General features: G+C 44.2%; 1 protein-coding gene across 1 annotated transcript; it reads right to left on the reverse strand.

Annotated features, from left to right (window-relative positions):
• Window positions 1-2,133: 2,133 nt before the first annotated feature.
• On the reverse strand, window positions 2,134-4,866 carry SIVA1 (SIVA1 apoptosis inducing factor). Its single transcript, XM_083864438.1, has 4 exons — window positions 4,748-4,866; window positions 4,348-4,524; window positions 3,551-3,710; window positions 2,134-3,088 (listed from the first exon to the last, which is right to left on the reverse strand). The coding sequence occupies exons 1-4, from the start codon at window positions 4,863-4,865 to the stop codon at window positions 3,031-3,033; spliced, it is 513 nt and encodes a 170-aa protein (XP_083720564.1). The 5' UTR covers window position 4,866; the 3' UTR covers window positions 2,134-3,030.
• Window positions 4,867-15,860: the final 10,994 nt, after the last annotated feature.

A 15,860-nucleotide genomic window follows, 5' to 3' on the forward strand; every position in this document is an offset into this window, starting at 1 on the left:
CTCAGAAGTTTCTCATCCAGCTGTAAAATCATTAATGGAGTTTATTTTTACCCATCAATTCCCTGGCTCCTCAGGGGATCTCTTTCCCTTGGAACAGCAGGCAAACTTTGATTTTTGACACTTTGCACTGAGTAGGAAGGGAAGAAAATACGATAACAACAAAAAAGCACAATATTAAACCAAATTTCCCGCTCGGTTAATAAACCAGACAATTTCTCTGGCTCTCTTTTACAGTCCTAGGGGTACCCTATGTGTAACTCTATTACAGCTCAATGATCAGTGGCAACAGACAAGCCCTTGTGAGGAGGAGTTAATTAGCAAAGAGAAAAAAATATTTGTACCTCTCATCCAAAGATTTTTCCCTTCACACAGTTGGTTTTTTTTCTGTAAGGATTATAAAGATTTACAAACAGTCCCCTCCCATTGTTTATCTGAGAACTGCAGGACTAGAAAAAGAACTTTCCTGAATAATATTTGAGTCTTTTGGTAGACACAGGCAGTTTTCTCACCTTCTGAAGCCACAGCAGCAGATGTGGTAACCACCAAACCTCATTTCTTACATGTATGAAGCACCACCCTTATGCAAGAGTTGGCCATGGTGTCCTGTGCTCCTTCTGCCCTGCTCCTCCCAGCCTGTAACCTTCTTCCAGCCCTCCTGCTTTTCTTCTCCCACCTCTTCATGCTGCATTAAGTTATCTATCCTAATGCACAATCATCTTTCAAGCAGCTAGAGGATAACAAATAAGAACATTAAGCCATGAAATCCATGTCATTGTTTACAGAGGACAGCTTTCTATGAAATACAGCAGTGACTAAATGAGCCAAAAAACCATTTCTATCACTAGTTCGAAACACAAATCATTTGTAAACAACATGCCTCATCTCTCCAAGAGCCTAGAAGCAAAACATTATTTTCAGTCTCTCACCCTCAGGAGAGAATAAGAAAAAGCAGACACATTCTCAAAGGTTTCACTTTGAAAAATATGCTTGACTGAAAAACACTTTAGTTCACTGCTTAAAGCTTCAAATGAAGCAAAGCCAAGTTTTAAAACTCCTTCCTAAAACGAACATCTAAATGCAGTAAACCACAGGTTCTTCCCTTCCATAAAACTCAGCTTTGTGGTTTAAATGATTGCCACAGGAGCAACATTTTTATCCACCCTGTGATACCAGCTGGGAACTGCACCAGAGATCTGCCACCATCCTGATTTCATCTATCAGAGCTCTGAAAAGATAGATAATGCTGTGGAAGTGCTGCACATTCCAACTAATCCTTTCACTACTAAGTCACTTGACTTGAGACTTTTTCTTGTTTGTTACAGGAACGAAGATAAGACACCTTTCACAGTTGCTCAAAATGAAGACCGGAATAAGAACCAGTAAAGTCTCCCATTTTAACTGGCTCCAAAACATTCAGAACAAGAAAAACTAACCAGATCCATCAGCATGTCTAGGCTGGCACAGATGGTCAGTCTAAGCTGACACAGATGGTTGAGAGTGAAGTGACACCCCTCAGGAAACCCTGAAGGGCACAAATGCTTTTAAAGTGTCTCTGCATAGTTATACAAAGTGCTACACAGGCTAGAGAGGGCGTCATCCTGCACCTCACCGTGGCTGATAAACCCAAAGCCAGCCAGGGCAGCTATGAAGAAGAGCAGCCCTCCAGCAAGAGCCACCCTCACCCTTTGCTACAGCATTTGCCCTTCTCTTTGGGTAGCTGCAGTATTCTGACAGGCAAATACCCAGAATGTCTCCAACAGAATGTCAAACAAAGGTGTCCCCCCATGAGGGACAAGTCAGGCTCTCAAATCACACTGCAATGGCCTTTCCATCTTTTCAAACAAAAATGGCTAAAGTGGAAGGAAACAGGTAAAATAAGGTCACTCCACCTAAAACATACTAATCACAGTTGAGAAGACTGGAAGCATGAGTGGCAGGCTTTGCTTCAGGAATTCAGGGCAAAGAATTTGAGAAACAGACCATTAGCTGTACCACAAGGATTTCTTTTCTTGTGTCAAATCTATTCCTTTTATCCTACAGTCTGAAATCAGCCACTCAAATCAGCCTTTTCCTGAGGTAAAGACCTAGTTTTCTCCTAGGCATAGTTGGTTTGCCAGATGAAAAGTCTTTTCTTTATGAAACAGCAATATCAGTAAAAGAAAACTAATTTGAGGGGCTGTCCAGTAGTACTTCACTCTTGCAGCACAAACAATACTAAGCCTCTGCAGTGATTTGAAAAGAAAATGAGGAATGAGCTGATTTAAGGAGAGGTACCCCTGAGTGCTGACCATTTTTCAGACCACCTCATGAGGTATTTCTGATTGGGTATTCAGGACAATTTGAAGTTTACAGTGTAGGTGATCAACTCATACAGATAAGCTGCTTTCCAAGAAAGACCTTTCAGTGAATGTACTGGAAAATTTACTAATGAGAAAAACTTCTCTCCAAGCCTGGTGTGCTATTGCTCTTTCTATCAAAGTTACCATAGAAAGATTAAACCATTCAAGCCATCAGTAATCACAATATGTTTGCGAAAGCTTAAAAAAAACTTAACCAGAATCAGCAAATTCTCTTATTTGGAAAAGCCTTCAGGCCTGGCTGATTTTCCTAGTTATCTCACAAAGAAAATGTTGTGAGTCCAGAATGGATTCACACTCACCTGAAAGCACAGAAGGAGCAACTGATTTCTATTCTGATCCCACAAAAGTGTGTCCTAACATGACCAACACGTGGAGAGAATATTCTGAATCCTGTATCACATCAGGAACACCAGGTAAGAGCACAGAGTGGTCCCTTCCAGACAGGCATATCACAACTAGGGAAAAGGAGAAAGCCGACTCAAAATAATCTAAAAAGCTTTAAAATATAAATGTTTATTTAGCTACAATATTTAAAAGTACAATATAAAGATATAAAACATAGAAATTCCATCACTAATTCACATGCTAAAAGGATTAATTGACCGTCTGTAAGGAGAAGACTTCATGAAATTCATGGACGTTTTTGCCACAAGGGTTATTTCATCAAGATTCAGACTTGAAATACTGAACAACCATTGCAGAGAACTTGCTCTCCCACATCACCATAACTAGGGAAAAAAACAAAACAAAACAAAAAGCAGAAGAAACAAAAGTCAGTGTGTCACTGTTTCTGGAACATAACAATGGCATACTATTCCATTATCAACCATGGGATTCCCACACCACACCCTCAGTATTTCTTTATACCACCGAAATGTTAACAATGAGAGAAAAAAAAATAAAGATTATTCCTTGGAAGTGCAAATATACAGCACTGGCCAGCATGCCATATTGCTGGTGAGAAAGGAAGAGAAATTTTTGCTTCCTACATCATTTAAATAAGAAGCTGAACTAGACTTGCACTATGGTTGATTAGAGTGCTTCACACAGGCATCTTGGTTCGCATGCTTCAGACAGTTTTGCTGCTGCTAAAGTTTAACTCCTCCATGTGTATGAGCTAGATACCTGCTGCACCCAACTACTAGGGCATGTGTAATTAAAATAAGCTTCCAGACTGGCAAGGCACTTACTCAACAGCGGAGCAGAGGGAGCAGGTGACCGTGTTGCAGCCGCTGCAGAGCCTGCTGCAGCTCTGGCAGACGAGCCGCTCACACTGAGCACAGGCGTCCTTCACATCCGCCGTCCTCACACACGACGAGCAGGCTCGGGACGCTCCCGCCGGCGGAACTGCTGGGCACAGACACGGTGGAGAAAGGATGAGCTTTACAGCGAGGCAGAGAAAGCGGCTGGAATTCCCAGCAGCTGCAGAGCTGCAGGTGGCAGCACCTCGCGGGGCGCTGGGGCGTGCGAAGGGACAGGGAGCGCCGAGCGCCGCTTGGAACTTGCTTGGCTCTTTCTCTGCTCAGTGGCAAAACGCTACGGGATGCTAAAGCAGAAAATACGCGCTGCAGTTCTGAAATCCGTCAGCTCACTAACACTTTCTTTAAGGAAAGTCAGTAAAGAAAACTACACAGCTCAAAACTATTCATCACAGTACAGACCTCCTCGGGAGGGGAAGCCAAGGGGCAGCACTGGTGTCTGTAGCGATCAGGAACAGAGGGAATGGCCTCAGGTTGTGTCAGGGGAGGTTTAGGTTGGATATTAGGAAAAGGTTCTCCACCCAGAGGGTGGTCTGACACTGCAACAGGCTCCCCAGGGAAGTGGTCACGGCCCCAACCCCGCCAAAGCTTAAGAATCATCCCGACAACTCTCCGGGGCTCATGGTGGGAAATTCGGGGGTGTCCTGGGCGGGACAGGAGCTGCACTTGGATGGGACCCTCCCAGCTCAGGGCACTGCGCGGTTCTGTGGCACCCCCCGGGCACTCACCCCTGTCCGCGGGCCGCCGCCGCAGTTTCCCGTCGTGGCCGATGAGGAGCTGCCCGCTCCAGCGGGGCCCCTCGTCCTGCGCCTCCCCGGCCGGCCCCGGCTCCGCCGGGCGAGCGGCGGCCGCCGCGCCCTCCATGTACGCCTGGGCCCCCCTGAAGAGCAGCCGCCGGGTCCTCTCTGCCGGCGGGACAGGAGAGCAGAGTTAGGGGCGGGCTCCCCATGGCCGTGGCCCGCAGCGGGCCGGCACATCACATCCCCCGGCACATCCCATCCCATCCCATCCCATCCCATCCCATCCCATCCCATCCCATCCCATCCCATCCCATCCCATCCCATCCCATCCCCTCGGCGGGCCGGCATACTCCCCCACTCCTACCTCCCCCCTGCGCTCCCCGCTCACCGAACACCTCCCGCCGGTACTCCTCGCCCCTCACGCCGCGGCTCAGCTCCCGCAGCCCCACGCGTGTCTTCAGCTGGAGCGGGGCCGCGTCCCCGAAGGGGCAGGAGCGTTTCGGCATGGCCGGGCCCAGCCGCGCCCGCCCCGCCCCGCCCCGCGCCGCGTCACGGCCGCGCCGCCGCCTCCCTCACATCCCGGCCCGGGCGCTCGGGAACCGCGGCCGCTCCGTTCTTTCCGCAAGGAAGCGAAAGTTTTGTCCGCGGCGGGCGAAAATTCCTTTTCCCGCCGCCAGTCGAGCGCCCGGCGGGGTTGGCAGAGGCGCCGGCCCGGCCCGGCCCCGCCCGCTGCCCCCGCCCCTCAGGCGTCACCTCCGGGCGCCCTCAGCGGCCGAGCCGGCGGGGAAAGCGAAACCGGGCGTGGGGCTCATTTGTCAATAAATATGCAGAGTTGGGAAGAACCCACGATGTCAGCGAGTCCAGCTCTGCACAGGACACCCCAAGACTCGCACCATGTGCCTGAGAGTGTTGTCCAAACGCTCTTTTCAGGTTTAGGGCTGTGACCGCTTCCCTGTGGAGCCTGTTCCAGTGCCCAGCTACGCTCTGGGTGAAAATTCTTTTCCTAAACCTCCCCTGACACGGTTTCCTCCCATCTCCTCACGTCCTGTCGCTGATCACCAGAGGGATCAATGCCTGCCTCTCCCCTGCCCCTCATGAGGAGCTTGTAGCTGCAGTGAGGTTTCCCCTCAGTCTCCTCCAGGCTGAGCAGACCAAGTGACCTCAGCTATTCCTCACACGGCTTCCCCAGCAGACCCTTCACCATCCTCGTGGTTCTCTTTTGGAAGCTCTCTCGTAGCTTCAATCCTTTTTTTGATTTTGTGGCACCCAAAACTGCCCCCAGCACTTGAGGTGAGGCCACCCCAGAGCAGAGGGGACAATCCCCTCCCTTGCCCGGCTGGCCATGCTGTCCCTGATGCCCCCAGGACAGGATTATCTCTCCTGGCTGCCAGGGCACTGCTGATTCATGTTCAACTTGCCATCGACCAGGACCCCCAGGTCCCTTTCCTAGTTCCCCAGTCTGTCTCTGCATTCATTGCCCTGTTCCAGGTGCAGAAACCGGCCCTTGTCCTTTTCAAACCTCATACAGCTGGTGATTGCCCAGCCCTCTAATTTGTCCAGGTCTGTCTGCAAGGCCTCTGCCACCCAGCAAATCAACAGCTCCTCCCAATTTTGTTTTATCTGTAAACTTAGTATCCTTTACAGTGCTGCATCCAACTTGTTTGTGAACCCTCTTTTCCCTTTTTGCCAGGCCCACACATTATGCTGGGCTCGTGGAGCTCTTTGTGCAGCCTAAACCCCCTGCCCAGGTTTGGGCTGTCTGAATGCTGTGGAGCCAACAAAAATGTGCACAAGCTTGAGAATTTCCTTTTTGAAAGACCACCAAGGAGGCTGGAGAATCCCTGTCTGGCCAGGGGGCTCTGGTGGGCTCCTCAGCACCAGCAAACATCAGGGGTGGGTTTACCACTTGTGGGCACAATGAGTTTTTGGGGACTGACACCAAGTTTCAGCTAAATCTGGAGTTCTCCAAGACCTTCTGCTGTGAAAGGGAATTACTGCAATTAATTTTCTATTTCCAGGTGGGCTGTAAAGCACCCCAGGTGTGATTTCATGGATTAAAAGTCACAGATGCCATTCCAAGTGGCAGCCAGTTTGGGTACTATGCATATTTTGAAAATACGTTGTTTTCCTCAGGGCAAACAAGTTTAAAACTGATGTTGGAGTTTAGGTGCTATGTTTTGTGTCACTTGAAGGTGATCTGTCAAGACAGCTTTATTTCTTCCAGATAGTTTTATTTCTTCCAGAGGTCTCTGAATTCAAAACTTCTCCTGGATGTACTGGGGACAGAATCACAATCAAATACAGCAGTGATTTTTTCCATGAATGAACTTACGGTCTGCTAAGGCCGAAGGACTTGTTCCTGGTTTCTTTGTTTTGTTCTGGTCAAAAACAAGGTATCAAGTTAAGACTTGTGGTTCTTCCTGAAAAAACAAAGAAAGAAACAAAGAAACAAGCAAAACCTCAACACCAAAAAAACCTGAACACCAAACCTGGACACCAAAAACCAAACAAAACACCAAAAACCTCCTCAAAAAGTAGTGACATAATCAGTATTTTTAAAAGGCTTTCTTCCATTCAGAAACTCACAAAAACTTCAATGCACATTTTCAATATTAGCACAAGATTTAGAACAGCAATAATTTATATGAAGATACAATTATGCAAGACATGCAACATGAATCAGTGTGTTGCAAATGGGCTACAAAACCTAATGGACTAACTCTGGTCTGGTTTCATTGCTCAAGTTCTTCCAAAACTACTGGAACTCCAAGACCAGTAGTACTGAACACAGTGCCTCACTATGGCTGTAGAATCACAGGCTGTCCTGAGCTGGAAGGGATCATCAAGCTCTGCATCCTGGCTCTGCATCCTGGCTCTGCCCAAGACAGTCCTAAAAATTACACCAATGCCTGAGAACATTGTCCAAACACCAGAATAATGGGAGTGAGTTGCTGAATTGCTAATAGCTTGCAGGTACAACCACTCTGGTTTCATACAGGTTAATTTTTTTTTTTTTTAATTTTTTTTTTTTTTTTTTTTTTTTTCCTTCTGTAAAGATGATCAGTCCATCCTTCTGGTCTGTGGAGCAGAAGCCATGGTTGTAATTCACAGCAACTCCCAAAAATTGCTTCTGGGCTCCAAGAATCTTACTCCTGTCACTCTTTCTTTATCTGTAAGGATAAAGAAAGTAAGTCTGCTTTGGCTTTTTCTGCATGTGCTTGCAAATGCCCGCTTAACAATGTTCAGCAGACTTTTCCAACTACATATTAAAAACTCATGGCCTTTTCTTTCTGTCTAAGGAACTACTCTGTACATATCTGTTAGCTAGACACTCTGATGTTCCTGAAATTCTCTGGTGAATATTGATAAATCAGAATGTAATTCCAGTTGGAAAGAGCCCTGTCAGGATAGAGGACAGCAGATCACATGTTTCATTAGCATGGCATGGGATAAACATGGATAGAACTTGGCTGTCTGAGAACTGGATGAAATACAAAGAAAGAACTGAAAGCACTATTCCACTTGTGGGGAAGGAGTGCTCTGAAACACTCATCTCAAATATGAAGTAGATTTGAAAAGGAGCAGTTCATGCTGCACCAGTGCTGCTGGTGCTGTCACTGAAGAGTAAATTTAAGGGCACTTTTGCAGAATCACAGGATATTCTGAATTGGAAGGTAATCACAAGGATCATCAAGTCCAGCTTTTGCTGAGGGCTGATTACATTTGACACATTGCCACCACTACCCCACTGCAGGAATCTTCTATTGCAGCTCTCTGAGTCAGCCTCGGGTGGTGACATCTCTTAATTGCTTTGAAAGACTCACCTTCACCAGCATCTGCTACTGACCAGCTCTCTTCTCTTTGCAAGCTATGAAGGCAGAATAATTCTGTCTGCTCTGTACCAGCAAGCCTGAGCACCCTGCAGGGAGGGAATTGGTTCACCTGCCTGTCTTCTGAATTGTTACCCAGCAGAATGGTGCTGAGTTTTTTATTAGTTCCAAAGCAGTGAGCCTTGAGAAAGATCCGCTGCTGATTTAAAAGTAGCAGAAAGGATGAGACCTGACCTGCCAAAGCTTGTTGGCATTGAATGTTCCTGAAAATAATAAAAATTAACCCTACTGTTGATATTTCAGGTTAGTTAATGAGATTCTGAATGTGAAAAAGCAGCCCAAATACATCCCAGATCAGTGAAGGTAACTGTGAAATAACATGATTTTGGTTTATCCTTGAAAACCTTTGTGTGAACCACCTCCCCCCCTTCCCACCAAAAAACCAACCAAACAAAAAACCAAAACCAACCAACCAACAACAACAACAACAACAACAACAACAAAAAACCCACCCCAAAACCCTGCCAAAAATCAACCCAAAACCTAGAGAATAAAAATTACAGTCTTTTTCTTGCTACATTGCTTTTCCTCTGCCTGTGTGAATATTACAGACAAATTGCCAGGTTGATAGTTTGGTCACTTATAGCACAAAGAAAAATGGCTTTTCATGTGTTTTCAACAGTTTCCATTTCCAGTAAGCAAGTCCAATGCACAAAATGGACTGTTGTTTCTAAGCCTGTCTTTCCTGTATTCTATTTCTACCAGTGCTTCAAGAAATTCAGGGCAGACACAGAATAACTCTGGGTGTTTCCTATGTCTGATTTTATGGAAAACAATGAATAATCATTCTCTATTGATTCTCTGAATAACATCCATGACTATGAAGATGTCAATCATCTTTCTCCACTTTTTATTCAAGCTGTAATATTTTGTTCATATTGAAACATTATTTGCAGTGTGTCCTGTGCCACATCCAAGTTCATGGAAAACTGTGTGGGAATGGAGGGAGCCCTGGGTACCCCAAGAGCTCTGCACAGACATCTCTCTGATACATCACTGCTTGTGTCCCTTCTTAGAGTTCTTACAAATACATTGACTGGGCAGAAGCTTCCTCAGTTTTACCAATATACTGTCCTTGGGATCAGAGCTATCCCCTTGTAACTGCTGTCTTCACATTCCTTTTGCATTGAGATCAGTTTAATTAAGTATATCACGTTCTGACCTGAACTACTATAGACTGCCCACAAAACATATAGATTTAGATTTTTATACTCCAGTAAGCAATTACAGATTTAAAGATTTTTGTTTGTTTGTTTCTGATTCATCTGATCCATCTGTGAGACAATAATAATAAATGTTTACCTGTCACTCAATGCTTCCAACTACACTGGAATATAATTAGAAGTAAACAGCCAGATAAAAATCACAGTATAAGTCACAGATATTACAATTCAATACTGAAAGCTTTCTTAAAAGGAAAAGAACTTACAAGCTCAGCAAACTGAAGAAGATTCTGCCTTCTGTTTTAGGCAGGCTCAGGGAAAATATACAGGATAGCTGATTTGGCTTTGTGAATCTAAATATTTATCAGCCTTACTTCTTTCCCTCTATGCCATGTTTTGCAAGAAACTTACTGTAAAAAGTCAAAGTGTTCCATTTCAGAAATAGGTGGCAGATAAATAGTGATCCAGGCCTTACAATATTTTATCTATCCCTTCAGCTCCACTTATACCAAAATCCTCCTCTCTATGTGCTTGTAGTAAAACTTCCCAATTTTTCTATTCCTTCATTACTAGGCCATTTAGAAAGATATCAAAGCACATCACATAAAGGTGGGACTCTGCCTCCTATACCTCTTTAAATAGGGAGTTTCCTTAGTTGAATTTGTATAAAAATGAGTGGCTTTTGGCCAACTCCTGGTTCTTCTTTAATGTTTTCATGCTAAAACGGTTAAAGAAACGATCTGGAAATTCTGTCAAGTGGAAATTATTTGCTAGTAGCTGATACAGTTGGCCATGTTCCAGCATGCAGTCTGTGTTATGTGGGTTGGACTATCAGAATGGGCACACATCCCCTGTTGGGCCTAGGGTAAAGCACCATGCCCCATGTGCTCAGTCCCACTGCACTGTCCTTTCTCTGCTCTGCAATATGGATCTGAAGATTAAAAAACCCTCCTTGCATAAAACTACTTCTACTGGAAGGGCTAGGGGCCGTTTTCTTTCTTCTATGTCCTGTTCTTAGTACATCAGCCTGAACAGACAACATGTTTACAGCTGGGATCAGAGGGGCTACACCTGGTTCAGACATTATCTGTTCACAAGAGCATGTTGTTTCATGAGGGCTTGCTAGCAGAGTTCGTCCCCTCATCTTGACGAGCTCTTGACGTTGTTCCTGCCTCTAAAAAATATTTGATAAGATGGTGATACACAGGATTTTTAAGGGCTGGCTCTCGGAACTTGCTGCTGTTAAGAGCAGGCTCTGCCATCTTGTCACCCCTGCCAGTGCTTGCTCTTAAATTAGCACAGCATGGTTGGGTTTCAGAGCGTGTTTCGTTCCTGCCAGCCCTGAGATGCACCAGTGCTGCTCAGCAGATCAGAGCACCCGAGGGTCCCACTCACTAGAGGGCACCCTCAAAACTATAAATTATTTTTGCTGTTACAAAGATGTTATTGTTCTGCTGACAGGGGTTTACAAAAGGGATGCTTTCCCTCTCTTTTTTTTCATGGTTGTTGTTGTTCCTGGCGCTTCCATGGTGTGCTTTCAATTCTGTTGCACTCTTTCCTTTCAGTGTGCTTCTTTCCAGATTATTTTAATCTGTCATGAGTAAAGGAATATGAGCTGTGACAGTGAGAACTGCTATCACTGACCTAACATAGTGCCAAGTGTTCTGTTTTCTTTTTCTGCAGGCAACATTTTTGATTTAATGTCAGGTGGTTGTCCTAAGGATTCTTTAAATCTTTCTCCAAGTAGTGCTATCCATTATTCAGTGTGGATTTATGTGGGAGAGGCTCTGAGAGGTAGCTCTGTCCTTTCACTATCCCTACACAGTACAAACATCCTCTCCCACACATGGCTTGGGAAGGGATGGGCAAAACCTTCCTCCTTCCACATTGCAGCTGCATCCAGCCCTGCTTTTATTATTTTGTTGTGGAAGTGATTCCTTCCTTCAAGACAGCTTTATATGTCGTTCCTCGTGTGCTCTCCTCTCTCCATTCCCCAGAGCAGCTGTTCAGCTGGAATAACTCAGGGTGCATCTGCTCAGCTCAAAGGGGCTGTGTCAGTGTAGGCTGGCCAAGAACCCAGCTCTGCACTCACCATGTCTAACAAACCATTCCCAGCAGCAGCCCACAAAGTGTGTTTATTTTAAATATGTGTGGCTGTGTTGTCAGCCCTGCACAGAGAAGATCTCTGTGCAGAGAACAGAAGCTGCACAGAGTCAAGGCAATTCCCTGAACGCTGCCAGGATAACATGCCACAGCTACAGGGAGCATCACAAGCACTAATGTGGAAATTTCCTGAGCACAGCCTTTGCAGATGCAATCCATTTGTGCAGGGAAGTCTTGAGGGTACTAATTCTCTTTGCTCTCTGCTGAGCAGTTTCCATGAGTGGTGAGGTATTGTCTATAAAAGTAATGCTCAATCCTAGGCCTACCATCCAGGGTGCCAATTAATAGAATGAGACTTTTTGTGCTGCTGGCATGTTTCCTCTGCATGGAAATTATCAATGTGTTTTGCATAGGGCTTAGACCAGCTTTAGTATTTTAATTACATAGTGCAGGACAAATCAATCTCTAATAGACAAAATGCCTTATCCTATTTGTAATGCCTTAACTAGCTAACTTCTTTTATTTCTTTCACTTGACTTATTTTTCATGTATATTCAAATCTACTATAACTTATTCTTTGTATTTATGCTCAGAAGCTTCTTATGTATATGCATTAAGGTTTTTTGATTTTATTTTCTGCATGAGGATTTCAGAGAAGATATTGGTGTGACACAATCCTGTCCTTCTTTTTTTCTTTCCTATCTGCAAGATTTAGAAGATTCCCCAGATTGCTGGTGAAGGTGTTCATTATTGTCTCTGTTACTAATATTGATCCATTATCGCTACCTAAGCTGTAGGAAGGGCTAATTAAATATACAAATGTATCACCACTGTAACTGGTTCTAATGTAAAACTGTGATACTGTTATTGAATAACTGATTGAATTATGAAGAAGAGTAGCCTGACATTCCTCCCAGCTCTTCAAAATTCACAGCTCCCACACAGTTTGTCCGAGGCATGGGTTGTTCTTCAGGCCAGGTTCAGCACCCGGCACAAGCTTCCTGCCATTTTATTCTGATTTCAGTTCTTCTGGCAAAGTTGGAGATATTACTTATTCCAATATCCAATATATACAAGTAGATATCACTGAAAGCATATTATTTTTTTCTGCAGAACATACAGTACCAAAAATCAGTGGACCAAATACTCAGGGAATGGGTTTGATGTCTTAGTCCCCTTTTCCAATAATCTCCTTTCAAAGCTATAGATAGGAACTTAATTCTGTTTCAGAATGACAAAGCAAACCTTTTGCGAACTTACTCGGTGATGTCTTCAAGCTATATTTTATCTCACACAAACATGATTAAGGCCCCATTGGTACAGCCACAAACTGCATTCCTGAATTCTGAAAGAACCCAGCTTCCAAGGAAAGCATGAAGCAGTGATAAGAGTAATTGCCAAGGTCACCAAAAGGGTACAGCCTCAATGGCTGGGAGAAATGAAGCAGAAGAAAATTGGAGTCCAAAACCTGAACTATTTTCACTACTATGGGGTGGTAACTGAGAAGCAAATCTGTGACTGTGGTACTGATGTATAAGTGACTGTGCACTGGGAGCAAAATGAGTCTTATCTGTAGCAAGGCAGAGTCTTAAAACAAGAATATCACATCACCTTGGCAATTCTCCCTTTCTTCTTCACCCATTTACTAAGGATGCAAAACATGTCATTACAATGGATGGTGGGCATACAGTGGACATGCAGCAGGGATTCGTGGTACTACTCATCAACCTGAGTAAGGGAAAACACCTTCCCTCCCTCTCCTGGCCATTATCCCCCTCAGTATAGCCCAGCAGACCACCTGCTTTATTCAAGATGCAAGTCCACTCTTGGCTCATGCTCATCGTAACGACTCATTTAAACCTCAGGTTGTTCTTGGCAGAGCTGCTCTTTAAGCAGGGGCTTCCCAGGCTGTACTGAGACATGAGAAATCCTGGGCCTCTTCCTGAGCTTCAGGAGCTTTCTTTGGTCCAGCCCCCAAGCTTATCAATGTCTTTGCCATTTTTCAGCCACTCTGGAATTTGGAGCTCAAAGGGCAGGTTTCCATTCATGGTAGAGAGCTGTACTATTTTAAGAATCTCAATGGAAACACAACTCTAATTACTATAGGTTTGACACAGTGAGTTTCCTCTTCAGAAGCAAAGAACACCATGAAACACCTCTTTGTGATCATGACTGGTAATACACTGTATTTCCATGCTTGTCATTTTGTCAGACTCACCAAAGGCTGACTCCAGCACCACTTGCTTGGGATCTTTTCCCATTTACAGGCCAGCCAGGCTCACAAACCTCAGTAGCAAACACCATTTTCTCACATTTCAAGAATCAGACCCAGTTAGCAGGAAAAGTTTTGTCTTCTGTGGGGAAAAATGGATACTGCCACCTCTGCTGGAAGGACACATATAATTGACTGTCCTTAAGACACGGTCTCTTATGTATAAATACTGCAGTTCTTAAGAAAGCTTGTCTCCAGTGACTCAGCCCAGGGTATTTTAAGGATTTCAGCAGCCACCTAAACTGTCTGAAGTGCTCTGCCACTCCTCAGGCACTGTAAAGGTATCACCTGAAACCCAACACTGCTGTCTGAGGCACTATTTACAGCCCTGCAATGTAAACTCTGGTGTCTACACTCAGCTCCTGAAAGGTAATGCCTGTCACAGGAAGGGTGCATTATCTTGAGACTGTGAAAACATTAAAATACACAAGTGTTTGGGTGTTTTGTTTTTGTTTTCTTGACAGACAATTTCATGCCAAACATATTTATTTAGACAGTGTTCAAATTTGTACTGTTTTCAATGACTGAAAATGCAGCTGTTGGCCAATTTTTTTTACATTAATAGAAGATATAAAGTGTATGTGCTAACAAAAGACCTTCTCTCCTGTTTTATTTTTCTTACCATCTCATAGAGCTGATGGGCAAATATTTAATAAACAGTGTCAGCTCCAGAAATCTACAGGTATTAATAACACATGAAGGTGTTTTAGAACAACTAATTTCCTGTAAGTATATCAGAGATTAAATGGCAAAATCTTGGAATCATTGTGTAAAACACATTCATTATCAAAGCTCGTTTGTGATGGACCAGTGATTTGGGAAGAAAATGACCCAGTTCCCTACCTCCCTGAAACAGGCTCTACAATCCCACTTGTCTCATGCCATGGATCCATGTAGCACCATGGCAGCTGAGCAGGCTCCATGCTTCAGGCATCCTCTTTGTCACTGGCAATCTGGATTAATAAAGAGACAAAGCAAGCACTGACACACACTCATTAGTGACCAACAAACCGCCAGGTCACACCCCTGATGGACTCACACAAACAGGCACTTCTAGAAAGAAGATAGCTGGAGGTGGATTTCCTTTCTTGCCTGATGCCCAGTTAAAAGGGTGATGTGAGCTCATCCTTTTTGCTAACACCTGACACTTTAAACCAGCTCTCTGATGGACATGATATGTTACTGTATAGGAGGCAAGGCCACTTCCACAGGGAATAATGAGTGGGCTAGAGCTTGACCCCATGTAAAGTATTACTGTCAGAGGTTAGGGTCAGGAGTGCCTTATTTTTTTTTCCTCCATCCCAATCATCATGTACAGCTCTTCAGCTTGGGTTTGGGTTTTTTAAGATTTTTTTTTTTTTTTTTTTTTTTTTTTTTTTTTTGTGTGTGTGTGTGTGTGTGTGTGTGTGTGTGTGTATGGTTTCTTGGGTGTTGTTTGGTTTTTTGACTTGGGCATTGCCAGCCTGACATGGATTTAGATGACACTACCTCAGATGCTACAGCTACCAAAGACCATTCTATGTGAAATTATACATATGTGTGTGTGCATATATATATATATAACTGATGCAAAGGAAATGAAGAAATACAAATTACTTATCAGATCAATTCTCGTACAGGTCTCAGCCATTGCCCTGACTGATGTGAGGCATTGACCTGCTGTCATTTACTGGAAGGGTCACTTAACTGCTGTTTCTGGCTCCTTCTGAAACAGATGAGAAAAGGAGGTGGTTTCTATGGAAGCTTCTGGAAGCCCTAACAGCATTTGTCTGAAGCCTGGACAGTTTTAGAAGTGATAATTGTTTATCTGAATCTGTATCGACCTTTGCCTTTTCTCAGTGTTGTTGATAAAGAGCTTCACAGAGTTCACATCAGTTGTTCTGAACCAACTTTTTCTTGCAAGAATTTCTCCACCACTTAGAAAATGTATTTTTTCTTCATAAAACCATTGGTCACTCAGGTGAATAACCATGCATTCCAGTGATAAAGGTAGATCCTTGCTCAGTTTGTAGATGGGAAAGGGAGACAGTTTGTGGAATTTGTGAAAAAAGGCCAAACACTGAAAAATTGTAG

The sequence above is a fragment of the Zosterops lateralis genome, assembly GCF_965231275.1.
Source record: "Zosterops lateralis genome assembly, chromosome: 6".
Lineage (NCBI taxonomy): Eukaryota > Metazoa > Chordata > Aves > Passeriformes > Zosteropidae > Zosterops > Zosterops lateralis.